This window comes from Prinia subflava, chromosome 15, assembly GCF_021018805.1.
Source record: "Prinia subflava isolate CZ2003 ecotype Zambia chromosome 15, Cam_Psub_1.2, whole genome shotgun sequence".
NCBI classification, from domain to species: domain Eukaryota; kingdom Metazoa; phylum Chordata; class Aves; order Passeriformes; family Cisticolidae; genus Prinia; species Prinia subflava.
In genome coordinates this window covers 2,518,914-2,534,001 of record NC_086261.1, presented here as the reverse complement: position 1 = coordinate 2,534,001, position 15,088 = coordinate 2,518,914, and the positions used below count along the sequence as shown (strand labels likewise).

General features: G+C 47.8%; 2 protein-coding genes across 2 annotated transcripts; one reads left to right on the top strand and one right to left on the bottom strand.

Moving 5' to 3' along the window:
• Nucleotides 1-1,963: 1,963 nt before the first annotated feature.
• LOC134558721 (gonadotropin-releasing hormone II receptor-like) lies at nucleotides 1,964-4,352 on the top strand. The gene is made up of 3 exons (XM_063412879.1): nucleotides 1,964-2,728; nucleotides 2,994-3,195; nucleotides 3,493-4,352. Exons 1-3 carry the CDS (start codon nucleotides 2,222-2,224, stop codon nucleotides 3,897-3,899), a joined length of 1,116 nt encoding a protein of 371 aa, XP_063268949.1. The 5' UTR covers nucleotides 1,964-2,221; the 3' UTR covers nucleotides 3,900-4,352.
• A 4,886-nt stretch (nucleotides 4,353-9,238) lies between these two features.
• On the bottom strand, nucleotides 9,239-14,614 carry PARP16 (poly(ADP-ribose) polymerase family member 16). The gene is made up of 6 exons (XM_063412672.1): nucleotides 14,319-14,614; nucleotides 13,317-13,454; nucleotides 12,332-12,538; nucleotides 11,078-11,249; nucleotides 10,573-10,714; nucleotides 9,239-9,958 (listed from the first exon to the last, which is right to left on the bottom strand). Exons 1-6 carry the CDS (start codon nucleotides 14,508-14,510, stop codon nucleotides 9,814-9,816), a joined length of 996 nt encoding a protein of 331 aa, XP_063268742.1. The 5' UTR covers nucleotides 14,511-14,614; the 3' UTR covers nucleotides 9,239-9,813.
• Between the last annotated feature and the right edge of the window lie 474 nt (nucleotides 14,615-15,088).

The window sequence follows — 15,088 nt, the reverse complement described above, 5'->3', positions numbered from 1 at the left end:
TTAATTTAATAGCCTGGAAAATGTGAAGGTCTATCTGCATGTCATTAAAGTCCCGGTGAAACCTCTGGGAGTGTGTTTGCCAGTTCTGGCCCCAGCAGGACTTGGGGCTGTCCCTCTTTCATCCCCACAGCTCCTTTGCTGGCCAGAAGAGCAAGATGTCCTCAGTTTCCCTCCCTATCCTCACATTGCACATCATATTTTTTAAGCTCTTGTGAGCTCTTTGTCCCTCCCAAGGTCCTTCCCTCTCACTGTGTTATGCAGCAAGAAATACAGAAAGAACAAGATGGGAACTGATAGAACTGCAGGAAAAAAAGTGTAGTCATTAAAACGGCAAAATGAACCACGTTTCCCCTTATTACTTCCCTCCTTACAGCATTTCCAGTCCAGGCATGTACCTGTGATGCTTCCCCGGACCCGTGTGGTCCCAGAGCATCTCTGAGGTGTGTGTGCGCGTGTCTGCGAGTCTCTCGGTTGTCTGAGCAACGGGGCGTTCATCACTAACTCCCAGGATAATTAACTCATTTTCCTGTATTTATAGCAAACCAGTACAGGGAGTGTTGGCACTTATCCCTGATGGAGCCACGTTTGGCCACAACATTTTGAATTTTGGCCATTTCTTGCATCACGGCAGCTTTGTCATCATCCCTGCTGCCTGCTCATTAAGTGGGCAGCTCATTAAGCTAATAAGGGCAGGGGTGATGGTGGCTGCCTGAGCCAGGCTGCCCATGGGTGCCTGCCTCGGTGTGCCCCGCTCCTGCTTTGCTGGTGCAGAGGGTGTTTGCAGCAGCATTCCCATCTCCAGATGCCTGCATATGCCTGTGCTAACAGCAGCGTCGCTCCCGGCTTGGCCGCTGGCAAGGGGAAATTTTACTGCTTCAAGGTTTGTTGCAGGGATCTGATGCAAGGAAGCGTTGGAACATCCTGACTCAGCACCGCAGCGGTGGGAGACCCGTGGGAAAAACACAGAGCATCTTCTCTCAGCATCAGGGCATGCATTTGCCAGGTATGTTCCCATCAGCTGGGATAAATCCTGACCTGGACACGGATTTCTCGTTTCTTCCAGACGAGCAACTTGGTGCTTTTTAGCTGTTCTTTCTTTTTGCTGCTTGTTTATTGGGTTGGTCTTTGGGGAGGGAGGGGTGAAGGCAGGGAGAGGAAGCAGGCTCAGGGTCCGGGTGGTGGGGCTGGAGGAGGGCGCATTGCTGCAAGGTGTTGGCATCTCCATCCTGCAGAGCTGGGAAGACAGATTTCATCTCTGCTGCTCCTGTTATTTGTACAAAGGTAAGGAATGCTTTATTTTGGAATCAGCAAACAGGAAGGTGCTTGAAGCAGTAGGAGATGTGCTGTACCTGCAGTTGGGACTGTAAACAGCTCGTGGCCACAGGAGTTGGAAGTATTTGCCCTTAAAACGTGAGTTCTGCTCAGGTAAAAAGGGCAATGAAATCAAGTGTGGGGGACAACCACACTGCTCATCACTCCCCAGACACCCCCAGTTTAGGAAGAGTTCTACTTTCCCCTCCTCCTCCTGCTTTGCCTCCAGAATGGAAAGGGACAGAGGTGTTGTGCTGGTGCTGCTTGGGTCCTGGGAAGGTCCAGGTTCCTAAATGCCGCTGTGATCCTCTCCCAGGAGCCACTGTCACACTCTGGACAGTGTGGCATGCCCTTTCTCCACCCCCAGCTCCTTCTGCCCACAACCCCAGATCTGGCACTGGACCATTAAGGTTTAACACACTGATGGGGGCTGTGGGGTTTCTAAAAAGCTGGGACCTGCTAACAAACCCCTTTTAAAATGAGGAGTCCTTGAACCGAGCACAGCTGCCCCATCACAGGCTCAGCCAGCTCTGGTATGACCCATTCCCAGCAGGATGCTGGCAGACAGTGACTGGTTCCATGGTCCTGGCCACCACTCCTGCTTTCCCAGCTGCTCAGCCACCCTGCAAAGAGCTAAAAATATACGTCTGTGTGAGCAGTCACTGTAGCTACAGCAGGGGTGAGCCAGACAGGGCAGCCAGGCTGGGTCACCGTGGTGGAGGGACATGGCAGCTTCACAAAATGGGCAACACAGAGGGGACAGGCAAGGACAAGACTGGACAAGACAGGATGGGACAGACTGCTGCTAGTACCTCCAGTGCAGATCCCACATCTCCCCATATGTTGAAGCTGCAACACTCTACACACCCCTAAGAAGGGGTTCACTTTGCTGGTTGTGTTTCTGCAGGGGATGAGTGAGGAGCAGCTCCCTGCATCTCCCCACTGCCCCACCGCACGGCAGGACACCAATGCCTCAGCGTCTGTGTACCCGCAGTACTGGGTGGAGCCCCGGTTCACCCAAGCAGCGAAGGTCCGTGTGATCATCACAGCCATCTTCTTCCTGCTGGCAGCGGGCAGCAACGCGGCGGTGCTGGGCAGCCTGCTGAGGAAGAGGAGGAAATCCCATGTGCAGCCGCTGATCCTCAGCCTGGCACTGGCCGACCTGCTGGTGACAGTGATGGTGATGCCCCTGGATGCAGCATGGAATGTGACAGTGCAGTGGTACGGAGGGGACATCTCCTGCAAGATCCTCAACTTTCTCAAGCTCTTTGCTATGTACGCGGCTGCCCTGGTACTGGTGGTCATCAGCCTGGACCGGCACGCAGCCATCCTCCATCCTTTCTCCCGTGCCCACCGCCGCAATGGGATGCTGCTCCGTGCTGCCTGGGCTGGCAGCGTGCTCCTGGCTTTGCCCCAGGTAAAGTTCAGTGCCATCCCCATGGAATTTACCTAGGGTGGGGTGGTTTTGGAGAAGAGCTTCTCCATTCCAACATCCCTAACCAGTCCATCCCAATCCATGGGCTCCACCAGCACAAGAATGAACCATAAGTTAAGTGCACAGAGCCCATCTGCCAGTCTAACAGCAGCAGGGAGGTGCTCTCCATGCACAGCTAGCAGCATCTCCAGGATGTGGTACTCTGTTCCAAATCCTCTCTGAGTTATTCTTTGGTTCTCCATTTCAGCTTTTCCTCTTCCACCTGAACACAATTCCAGGAGGGAATTTCACCCAGTGTGTTACTCATGGAAGCTTCCGAGCACACTGGGAAGAAACTGTCTACAACATGTTCACCTTCACCACCCTCTACATCACCCCCCTGAGTGTCATGATCGTTTGCTACATCCGGATCCTTTGGGAGATCAGTAAGCAGCTAAAGGTCAATAAAGGTAAGTAGATACCAGCTCTTTAATGTCCTCCATGACAGAACTTCTTCAACCTGGAATTGTTGTTGGATGTTGAAAAGGATGTTTCAACATCCTTTGAAAGCTAAAAAGTTTTGCACAAATCAACTAAGAGGTTTTGCACAAACTTACTGACCCCAGTCCTTGCTATCTTCTGCTTCCTGTGGAACATGGACCAGATTATGAGATGGTCTTCCCTCTCTGGCAGAAGCAGAGTTGTGGATGATTATGTTGTCTTGGTTTTCCCCTATCTTCAACTATCCTTTTGACTCTCCTTGGCAGGTTTGACAAGAAATCAAAACGACCACATCTCCAAGGCACGCATGAAGACTCTCAAGATGACCATAGTGATCGTTGCCACCTTCATCATCTGCTGGACCCCTTACTATCTCCTGGGCTTGTGGTACTGGTTCCAGCCAGCCATGATCCAGAAGATGCCAGAGTATGTCAACCACAGCTTCTTCCTCTTTGGCTTGCTGCACACCTGCACTGACCCTATCATTTATGGACTGTACACCCCCTCCTTTCGGGAGGATGTGCAGTTGTGTCTCAGGGGCATTGAAACAGCCATCACCAGGCAAAAGAGACACAAACCCATCACAGCCTCAGAGAAGAACATCAAGGATGGTGCTGCAAATGGTGGGGTGGCATCAGGGGGCTCCAACGGGACAACTGTCAGCGCGGTCTGATGAAGAGACGTACCCACAAGGGGATGGCAGGCACAGCTTTGGGGCTGTTTTGTCCTGTAGGACCATTTTGGAGGCTGTCATGATGAGGTTCCCTACTCAGCTTTGGTGGGTGAGGGTCTCTGGCCAGAAACTGAGAATGTGTCTCCTGCCTGTACTCAGGGTGAAAAAATTTGGGGGTATTTATGGTCATTCTGCTGTATTCTGGCAGCACCGTGACAACTAGAAAAATATCCTGTTTGTACCTGACACATGCTCCAGCCCTGATCCTGTGATCAAGCTTCTCCACACTTCCAGCATCAATCCCTGGGAGGAAGTTTACCATCTCCACTATGGTTCATGGTCATGTCTCTGGAGTGGCTGGTTTCCAAGTGCCCTTTGCACCTACACCCAGCTGTAGAGCTGCATGGATGGTGTCACCCTGAGCCTGCAAAGGTGTGATCACAGGCTTTTACTCTATTTTCTCCACCCATTGTAGGAAAAGCTCTCTGGAAATTTCAGATCTCCTAACTCAGAACCTGCCTGGTTCTCCCATGGCTGTGTGACAAGTCCTGGGAAAGATCTAAATATCTGGAGGTTGATTAATACAGGGGCATTCATGCCCCTGGCATGGTGGACAGGGATGGAGGGACTCAGGCAAGAGTGGTACAAAGAGCCACAGTGGGGTGAGGTTTCTTCTCTCTCTTGAAGAGAGCCAGAAGAGAAAACAGTCTCTGCTACTGTTTTGTGGTGTGAAGGGGATGGTACAGACAAACACATCATTACACAGCAGCTCTGTGGGACACAGGGCAAACCAGGAGGGGAGGGTATTTGGGGTAATGGGAACCAGGGCTGACACTGCCCAGGCTCCCTAGACCTTTCTGTCCCCATGTCCCAGAGGACAAGCTGGCAGGTTGAGGGCCACATGCTGGACACATTTGCTTTGCCCTAAGCAACACCAGCAGAGCAGGTGCAGCCACCCCACAGGTGTTGTCCGAGGTGTCCCAACGATAGAAGTGATGGGAAGCAGCTGGGAGGTGGAGGGGTCCATCAGCAGCTTTAGTGACAGACAGAGGCAAGAGAGCACAAGGAAGGCTTCTGGAGGGATCTGCTGAGCTGTGGTGAGTAACATGGGTTGTTTGCTTTTTACCATTGTGCCAAAAGTTGCTTGTGAAGGCAGAGGTCTCTTCTCTGGGTGTGGATTGAAGAGATGAATTTATTCAATCAACTGTGTTGTCCTTTCCAGGTAATTAGAAAGAGTGGATTATTTCTTTTTTTTTTGCGTTCTCTGATGATTGTTATTAAATGTGGGGTTTGCTTTTGAAGAGAAATTTAGTTTTAAGCCAGGTGGGTTGTTGTTTTCTTAGTTTAGTTAAACCTTTGGACAGCTCAGGAGCTCTGGACTTGGCAGGAGGCAGTTTCTTAGCTATTTTTGTGGCTGCCTCAGCTTTGAATGAGCATCTGGACTTTATCAGGATGAAAGAGCTTTGTTTTAAAAACAACTCTTGTCTTGCTGTGGTTGCGTGTGTAGGGAGCTGGTAGAAGTCTTCCCCTCAAGAAAACAAATCTCCTTTGGGCACTGAGGGAGCTTTTTCTCAACCCTGTTTCCAAGAGGTGTTGGCTCCCCATCAGCCAGAAAGGATCTGCACTGGTCTCCCAGTGCCCCAGCTAACAAATTATTGAAATTAGAGGGGTGCCAAGCAGTCCCTGCAGGCTGGCTGAGGTTGGGCAATGAGGAGACAGGAAGCCACAGTGCTTAGGGTGATGCTGGGATGCCTTTCTGGTACTAATTAATATTTATGCTAAACATGTAGCCCAAGGAGGAAAAAAAAAAAATCAATTAGAACTGCAGGAGCCCAGACCAACTGGTGGGGATTAGCGTGAGCCATTTAGGAGGCATCCAAACTCCAATGAGATGCGTAATCGCAGTTTGGCTTTCCTGGGCTTGTTCTGCTCAATGCTAATTACCCAATGCTAACGGAGCGGGGGTTGGCTGATACCAGGCTGGCAAAAAAGGGCTTCTTGTAAGGTGATGGGAATGGCTTGGAGTAGGGGAAGCTAATCTATTCATCAGACACTCCTTTGGTCTCTTTGTTTATACTGCTGATGGGAGGCAGACCTTGAAGGTGTTTTGGTTTTCTGGCAAGCCTTGAATAAGCAGAAAAGTGTCTTTAATCTACAGAAAACTGTCTTCATCCACTTTTTGCTGAGTGGGAGAGAACAGATCCAGCATTGCTCATGCACATGTCTCCTCTTGCACAGCAACAGGAGAGCTCAGAGGTCCTCTCTGAGAAGCAAGAAACTCTTTTTTTCCTTGTGGGAAGGATTCAACACCTTTACACCCCATGGGTACAGTGAAAAGGCAAAAGCAGGTTTGGCTTTATGGGGACTCAGTGATCTTACAATAATTTAGGCTGGAAAAGATTTCTATGGAGAGTAGTAAAATAGGGGTTCTGGCAAGCATATGTACCTTAGTCTTCAGGGGAAGCATGGCAAATTCCTTGGGATTCTTGCAGTCACTCCAGCGCTGCTCCTTTTGCCCATCTCTTTCATACCTTCCTTCCTGTTGCTGATGTTCGAAGTGACATCTTGTGGAGCCTGAAGTGTGGGCAAGGTGCCCAAAGTGACAGCTTTCATGAGAGAAGGAAAATGTCACTGAAGCATGTGCTGCCAAGCCATGCCCACTGCGTGCAGGAAGGGGGAGCAGGCAGGTGGGCAGCACTTCCCTAGGGAAGCTAGGATCAGTCTGGGTGCTGCCAGAGGTGTACCAAAGCCCAGGCCTGGCTTGAATATTCCTGCATTTCTGATTCTGCTTTTCTTATATTTGCTCACACTTTAAAGAGCACAAGATTTTTGCATCACTTTTTGGGAGCGTGAATCCCCGAGTCTCGCTTTCCCCCCACCCACCCCCAGGGGTGGTTCTGCTTTCTGTGGTGCTTCCTTATCTATCCCCAAATGGCCTCAAAACTTTTGTCTTCAGCAGCAGCTGCCCTTCTCCTCAGCTGGCTCCTCAGATCTCTGTATATAAATATATATAAAATAGAGAGAGAGAAAAAATACTTTTTACATATATTATCTATTTCTGCTTGTTGAAGGAAAATTCTCCCACTTCCTCAAAACCTGCTCATTCCCACCAAGGAAACACCAGTTCCACACTTCTTGCAGTCCCGGCCAGGATCAGATTTGTCTGATTGAGTAACAATTCCTTAATATTCACCACACTAATGTAATGGACATATTAACAAGAGCAGGTAGCTCTGTATTTTACAACTCCTCGACCTCACCCTGGGCTGCCTGCTTCAAACACAGCGGCCCTTTGTTGGGGAGGAAATTCTGATTCATTCCCTGTTAGTGTTTTTATAGCACTGTGCATGTTCAAAGAGCCACGCAAGTGGCTTAAGAGGCTAACACAAACCTTGAGTTAATTCATAATACTGTTAGTTACTCAGCACAATACCCGCATTAATCCAGCTGACTGCACCTCACCACGTTGGGAAACACATGCTGAAATCAGCAGGGAGCTCAGAAAACAAGCGTGGGAGTAGGATATTAAGTATTTTGCCAGGCTGCTAGGTAGGATCTGAGCACCTTAAATGTGTTTAAAATATTTTCCCATTGCGGTTGCCTCGCTCCACAGCTGTGGAGCTGAAGCAATGGTGAGGCTGTGCCCAGAATCCCTGCAGGCCTGAGCATGAGGGGCTACAAACTCTCCAAGGGATACTCCAGACACATCCATCAGGACTCAGCCCCCACCTGCAACCACCTCCTTGTTTTTGGGTCTATTCAAGCTGATCAAAGTGGAAAAAGCTGGTTTTTTTTTCCTTTGATACCTGCTGATTTCATTGTAGAGCTTGACTGTGCGTGTCTGCCATGAGACCCCACAATGCTTTCTCTCTGGGGACATAGCCTGGAACTATTATTACTTCTTCTGCTCACTCTCAGAAACTTTCCTATGCAAAGAAATCCTAAGAAAAGAGCTTTAAATCCCTGCTGTGTTCTTTTCATCTGTCTCAGAAGCTCCCAGGTTTGTGCCTTTCCCTGCAGTGCCAGCAGACAGCCATCCCGCAACTGCTGCTCAATCTCCTCCTTTTCCAAAGGGCCCCAAATAGCCCATCTGTTCCAAAAGATGGGGTTTTTTCAGACAAACCAGGCTTTTAACAAAGCAGTACCCTTTAGATAGCATCAAATACCTCCAGGTTTTCTGGCTGGCACATTACCTTCCCTAAACTTGTATATTTACATGGCACAACATTTACTATAACATGCTGAGGAAGACCAAAAAATGGCCAAATATTCCCAGGACCACCGTGCACATCTCAAACTCAAAGTTTTTGAATTGAAATATCAAGGAGTAAACTATAGAGCAGTTGAACCTGTTGCACAATAAATTACTTGTCTATGTATATTTTAATTGCAAATCTCTGCTATAATTAGCACAGACACTTCTTGGGCTGAGGTGCTGCAGTGTGCTTTGACAGTGAGCATTATTAACGGGCTGTAAAAGGCAATGGGGAATTGGATTATAATGTTCTTGTTTTGCAAGCTGTATGGTGAATAAATAAATTTGTTCTGGCAGCAAAATTATCTGGGATAAATGTGTCTAGCTCCAGTCACCAAGAAGAGGGGTTGCTGTAAATGAACTTGTTCTCAGCCTTGAATTAAAAAGCCTGATTACCAGGACATTATTTCTGGCAATTAGGTACCAGAACAACATCAGAAAAAGAAGAGATTTTCTTTGAAATATTTAATGAGTAGGGTAGTAATCACAGACTCATTTGCTGGAAATATGTGATGAGTTGGGGTTTTTTTGTGGTTAGGGTTCACTGTGCAATGAAAATCTGCGTTTATCAAATCTACTAAAGGCTGGACTGAGAGTTGAACTGTGGCACATATCTGACTCTTCTTTGCTTAGAATCCTGGGTCTTCATGGGGTTATCCCATGCCCAGTCACTAATCAGAGGACAGTGCTTTGCTCCTTTTTCTGTTCCAGACAGTTGTAGGCTGCTTTGTGACAACCGCAAACACAAATGACAGGAGGGAGAGAGGAGAGAGCATTGCCCTGTGTATGTTGCACTACAATTTGCACATGCTGTATTCCCTGACAAACCCCCTGTTTGGTAAGAACAATCCTTATTCAGTATTGATGTTGAAAACCCCGAGTTTGTCCAATCAGCACAGTAAGGATAAGCTAGATCATAGCTGAGACCACAAGCCTTGTAGATGTTTGTGCTGTTTTTGTCCAGGATAGAATGAATTTTCCTCATTGCAGTGTAGTAACAATGTTTTGGATTTGTGCTTAGCTGCCAGCTGGGATTAAAACACAACAACATTCTACAGAGGGGAAAAAAACATACTAGAAACTGTTTAAGTTCTTCCATTTGGCGGTTGTTTTATTCATTGTTGGGTTTTTTTCTTACAATCATTATGCTCAAATATAAAAATTCCTGGCCAAAGTTAGTTTTAAAAGTTCAAAAGTAATTCCATCTGTATTGATACATGCCAAATATCACTAGATTCAGTTTCTGAAAACATACTGATAAGACTCCCAACACGTTGCTTTGCCTGACATCCAGAAAAATCCTCCTTTTCAACTTGTGCAAACATACCTCAGCTTGACAGAAAATAAGTTATACCTGAGTGTTTCCATACTTAGTTTTCATTAATCTTAAATAACCTTTTTTCCATGGACCCTTAATGATTGGCTCATGCTAAGCTGCACCACTGTGATCCTTTTCAGCTGTACTAGGCATCCTCATGAATCCCAGAAACACAGAAATAAGAATAAATGCAGAGATATCATGAGGATTAATATATTGGTGATAGAACTGGAAAGCTCCAGGCATCTTCATTTCCAGAGCTCTGGAACAGATGCAGTGCACTGCAGATCAGCTATTGTTAAGGCACATGGTGAAATTATGAGTTTATCATCTTGGGTGGTTCATATCTCAGAGTCAAACATTCTGTGCCAGTAGTAGATGAAGGTTGGCGAGTTGCTGGCCCCTATCACCATCAGCAACAGCAGATACAGCATCATCATTATGGCAAAACGGTGAGTGTAGAACCAGGAAGATTCATTAGAAGGCCTGAAAAAGGAAAAGGGCATGAATTCTCTCAGAGATGTACTAATACCTTGGCACAAAGTATCTCAGGTTTCATTATTTGAAGGAAATCCGATAAGAACAGAACATTGTTCCACAATCCTTGTAACTAATGAAGCCTGATTTTCATCACATCCCTTTTCCTTAAGTCTCCATGCACAATTCCTGTCTTTTCTCCCCATGTTCACACCTTTCCCTGCGGTCTGGAGCTGCTTGGCCTGTAGACATGTGTTGAGTAGCTGAGTGAACACTGCCACTTAGGATAGATAAGGGCAGAGTTAAAACTCAGGCAGTTTTAAGAGATGCACTCACCAGACGTCCACTCTTGGTTTTTTGCCACAAACAGATAATTAGACCTCTCAAAGACTCTAAATGGTTACAGGGCTGGTAAAAAAGCAAATTTAGCTGAGCCTGGGAATGTCAAAAGAGCAAGACAGAGGCAATGTGATGGTGTAAGACTTATTTCCATAGGAAATGAGCTACAAACAAATTCTGGCAGTGCAGTATATCTTTCTTGGTTGTTTTCTGTTGTTTTTCAACAATGAGACGTTTATCTGGCTGTTGTAGCAGCTCATCCCTCTTGACAGCTGAACTCTTACCTCCTATGCTGCTTCTGTGAATACACTAGCAAGTATTTAACTCGTAAAAGCTGATTGTTTGTGACAACAAAGTATTTCTGTGGTACATCTCCCCCTTCGCTGTTTTTCACTCTTGCTCTTTTTCTGTCTATTTCTTCTGAATCTGAATTGGGAAGAGAAAAGCAAAAAAAAAAAAAAAAAAAAAAGCAGAACTTCAAGTAACTAAAAAAATAAACAACCAACACCCCCATACACACCCCCTAGAAGAATGGGAATGAGATAACCAAAGATCTAGTCTTGGTATTCCCCTGAATCCCTCAGCATCCAAGAATAGAGTGAGAAGTTTGCTTGAGGCTATACCACTCCTAGTCATCCTTGGTATGGATGACATTATGGCCCAGACCAGGGTGACAAGGAGGTAAATGTCCCATCCAGTGCTCAAAGAGCCACTGATATTAACAGGGAAAGAAAAACAACATGAAGGACAGATGCAACTACTACACAGTTATTACTGTAACAGACTCACCTTTCTTTTTCACCTGACACTTTACATCTGGGTGGTCAATGATCTCACAAACAGCCACACAGCTGAGGATACAGCCCAGTGCACTTCGCTGCCAGCCGAGACCGTGAGGGCTGTACAGCAGAGCCAGGCTCAGGTCACTGGTCAGATAAGTGCCTTCACCAAACAGGGATGTCTGAAGCAGAGCAGAAATCTAGCCTAAAACCGTGTACTGCAAACTTCAAACAACACACAAGTGTTCTTTCCTTTCAGACAGTTCTGCTCCTGAAGGTAAGTTACGAAAGGCCTTTCTGACCCATGTTGGGCCTGGCCCTTACACTGTTTTTGTCCTGGCACAACTTTCTTGGGGTGGGGCTGCTACCCTCTCACATCCCTCAAATTAGCTGCTTGGCAGAGCACTTGGTGTGGACAGATTCATGCTTTCCCGGATCTGGAGTTAGCTTGCCAGCATAAGTATTTTACATCAACTGACATGACTGCACCACTCTTAAAAGGCATTTCATCGATTTATTGAGACTGTCATCATTCAAGTAATCCAAACTCCCCAAACAAGGCAAGGCTTTACTTCATTTAAATCCATGCTTTACTAGAAAAGAGGAAAGTACTTTTCAATTTGCCACACTGGCTAAAATTATTACTCCAGTAAGTCCATTGTACCCAGTAAACCATTACTCATCAAGAATGTGGGGAAAAAACATGGTCCAGGTTGACTGGAATGTCAAGCAGATGCAGTTGTGTCAAAGCTGCCTCACAGCTGACACAAAAAGCCAAGAGTCTCAACCTCCCTTCCACTGAAATCAGAAGAGGTGCAAATCCTATGGGATATCTCCCTAAACTAGACCGTTTTAAGAAGGCTCCACTGGTGAGTAGCACCTCAGACTTTGCTGATCTAAACACAAGGCCAGGCAGAAAATCTCCGCTATCTTCCTCCTCTACAGACAGGCAATTCCCAGCTGCAGGCTGTCAGACAGGCCAGGATTTTCAGAGGAATTACACTTCCTTATAAAGAAGCAAAGGACAGCCATGGTTTGTCACGCTGGTGAAAAAGGTTTCACGCCACTTCCAGTTTTTACCCTCAGGCTGCACTAGAAAATCCAACACAGCCATCCACAAAGGCCTACACTGACATGAAAACAGCAGTACAAGATCATCAGCATATTTCATACCCCGAAAGGAATCTGGTCTTATTTTTAAAAAGTGTTAAAGTCCCAGCTGCAAATAAGCAAGGGAAGATGGTGTCAATGGCAGGAGCCTCACCCTGTTCAAGTGGCAGTGCAGGCCGTGGTGCAGGATGGAATGGAAGTTCTCCAGGCGGCTCCCATGGAAGGCGTAGATAAGGTCCCGCTCTCCCTTGGTCTCAGCAAACTTGGTGTTCATTTGATCACAGTACACAATCTCAAAGAGGTAGTCTGGAGCAGGAACCGCAGCCCCAGACATCCCTGTGAGATCCTGGATCTTCTTGTACTTAAAAACAGGACAGAATATCAGTGTTGGTTATATGGTTAGATTACTCACTGGAAAATCTGCTTCCTGTCCCTTCATACTGTTTAATGTATTCTGATTATGCTTTTCTGAGTTAGAATTCAACACTGTCAATTCAGAAGAAGTAAGTACTACACAGTAAAAATCGTGCCAGTTTCTTGCTATTCAAGTTAAATCCTAGATCTTGTCTCCAGAAAAAACCCTCAAACCTGAATTGTAATTATGAATTAATTTACGATGCCAGGACAGTATCACAATTCTACTTTGGCTACTAAGAGAATATATTCATCAGCTGATTTTGCAAGAGAAAAAACCCATGAAAACAGAAGTTGTTTTCATTTTGCTGCTAATCTCTACAACTATTTTGATCCCTGTTACAGAAGTGCCTCAGTGGCACTTCTGTAAGGCTCTGAGCCTTTCCCTTTTTGGGGCAGAAGACAAGAGTTGTCTTTCTTAGTGACTTGCAGGACCCAGCTCCCTGACATCCTAATTGGACTCTCTCAGACTAAACCATGTTATGTTAACTGCAGTAACCAACTACAATCTCTCATCATCATCAACAACTGACAGTAGTAACTATTTTTTCCAACCAGTGTTTCTGAAAATTTTGCTTAAAAACATACCTCTCTCTATATAGAGAGGAATGGATTTATGTTCTTACAATAATCAACTTAATTCTAGCAGGAGGGAATATTCTCTGAAGTGCAAGTTTACCTTAAAAACCAAATGATAATTAAGATTTTCAGAATTCCAAACTTACCTCCTCTTTCTTAGTACTTTGTATCATGAAGACTTTAGATGATAGAATCCAACTAAACAGGTCCCAGGTCCTTTTATCTGTATTTGGAACAGATTCCAGAAGTTCTTTCAGGCTTGGTAGAGCCTTGGTATCTGCAAGCTAACAACAGAGGCACTCAGCACAAGTTACTTAGTGCCATTGCGATTAAACAGGGACCTCTAGTGAAAACAAAACAATATTTCACCACAACAAACCGAAAAACAGGTTCTGTTCTGAGACATAAACACTTGTATCCAGCTGGTGGGGAAGTTTGTCAGTTGCTCTGAACGCAAATAGAAGGCAGGTTATAAAGAGTGAGATTTACCAGCAGTAGCGGTAGGGTCTGTACAGGAACAATCAGACACATTACTGGGAGAAAACAAGCTGTCACAGGGCAGTGTGTGACATGGGTGGTGGTGTTCAGGCCATGTAACATGCAAATCCTTCAATATGAATTTGAATTTAACGTTGGCAAGCTCTCATAACACTTCAAAGAATATTAGGAACATAAAGGCTGGAAAACACGCCTGAGACTGAGTCCAACCATTAACCTAGCTTTGCCAAGCCCACCACTAAACCATGACCCCAAGTGCCACATCTACGTGTATTCTGAACATCTCCACGGACGGTGATTCCACTACTTTCCTGGGCAGCCTACGCTATCCCCTAACCATCCTTTCAGGGTTGAAATGTTCCAGAATACTCAATCTTGAGCAGCTTGAGGCCGCTTCCTCTTGTCCTGTCGGCTCACTACCTGTTACCTATCGCTTGTTACTTCACGTGCCCACACCGGATCTGGGTATTTCCCAGCGTGGGTTTATCGGTCAGAATCCCAAATACTCTTTTAAACCTGGATTTCTTGACTGGATAAACCCTTCATCCTGCTTTATCCGTGACCCTGCGGCGCCGCTGCCCTCACCCGTGCGGGCAGCCCGTTCTCCCCCATCGGCAGGGAGCTCCCCCGGGCCGGCCCCCGGCACTCACCAGCCCCTCGAAGTCCTTGGTGTCGCCGCTGGCGTAGCGGCCCGGGAAGGGCCTCAGCGCCGAGTCGCGCTTGTAGCTCTGCAGCGCGGCGGCGAACAGGCTGCACCGCAGGTCGGCGGCCAGCGGGTCCCGCCGCGCCGCCTCCCTGGCGCCCGGGGCCGCCTCGCCGGGGCCGGGGCCCGGCGCTGACATGCCCGGAGGGGGCTGCCCAGCGCCGGCCGCTCCGACAAGGCGGCAGCGACCGCCCCGCCGGCGTCGCCCCTTCCGCCGCCGGGGCCGCGGCGTGGCCCCGCCGCTCCGCCCCGCAGCCGCCTCAGCCCGCCCCGCGCCGCTCGGGAGCTGTGGGTCCGGGCGCCGCCGCAAGTCGGGGCGGCCGGCGCTTGTGCCGGTTACGTGGGGACGGGCAGGAGGGACGGAGGTCTGGGGGAATGGCGCCTTCGCCTCGGGTAGAGACCGGAGAAGGGTACAGAGGGCAGTGGCATCTTCCCCTCAGGCAGAGACCGGGAGAGCGGTCAGGGGGCAGTGGCATCTTCCACTCAGGCAGAGACCGGGAGAGGGGCTCAGGGCCAGTGGCATCTTCCCCTCACGCAGAGACCGGGAGAGGGGCTCAGGGGGCAGTGACATCTTCCCCTCAGGCAGAGACCGGGAGAGGGGCTCAGGGGCCAGTGGCATCTTCCCCTCAGGCAGAGACCGGGAGAGGGGCTCAGGGCCAGTGGCATCTTCCCCTCACGCAGAGACCGGAGACGGGTACAGAGGGCAGTGGCGTCTTC

Coding starts and splice junctions, on each gene's coding strand:
- LOC134558721 (XM_063412879.1), top strand. CDS start 2,222: ATGAGTGAGGAGCAGCTCCCTGCATCTCCCCACTGCCCCACCGCACGG. Junction 2,729..2,993: donor TGCTCCTGGCTTTGCCCCAG/GTAAAGTTCAGT, acceptor TCTCCATTTCAG/CTTTTCCTCTTCCACCTGAA. Junction 3,196..3,492: donor GCAGCTAAAGGTCAATAAAG/GTAAGTAGATAC, acceptor TCTCCTTGGCAG/GTTTGACAAGAAATCAAAAC.
- PARP16 (XM_063412672.1), bottom strand. CDS start 14,510: ATGTCAGCGCCGGGCCCCGGCCCCGGCGAGGCGGCCCCGGGCGCCAGG. Junction 11,250..12,331: donor TGCACTGCCACTTGAACAGG/GTGAGGCTCCTG, acceptor GCTCTGCTTCAG/ACATCCCTGTTTGGTGAAGG. Junction 10,715..11,077: donor GTGTCAGGTGAAAAAGAAAG/GTGAGTCTGTTA, acceptor TTCCCAATTCAG/ATTCAGAAGAAATAGACAGA.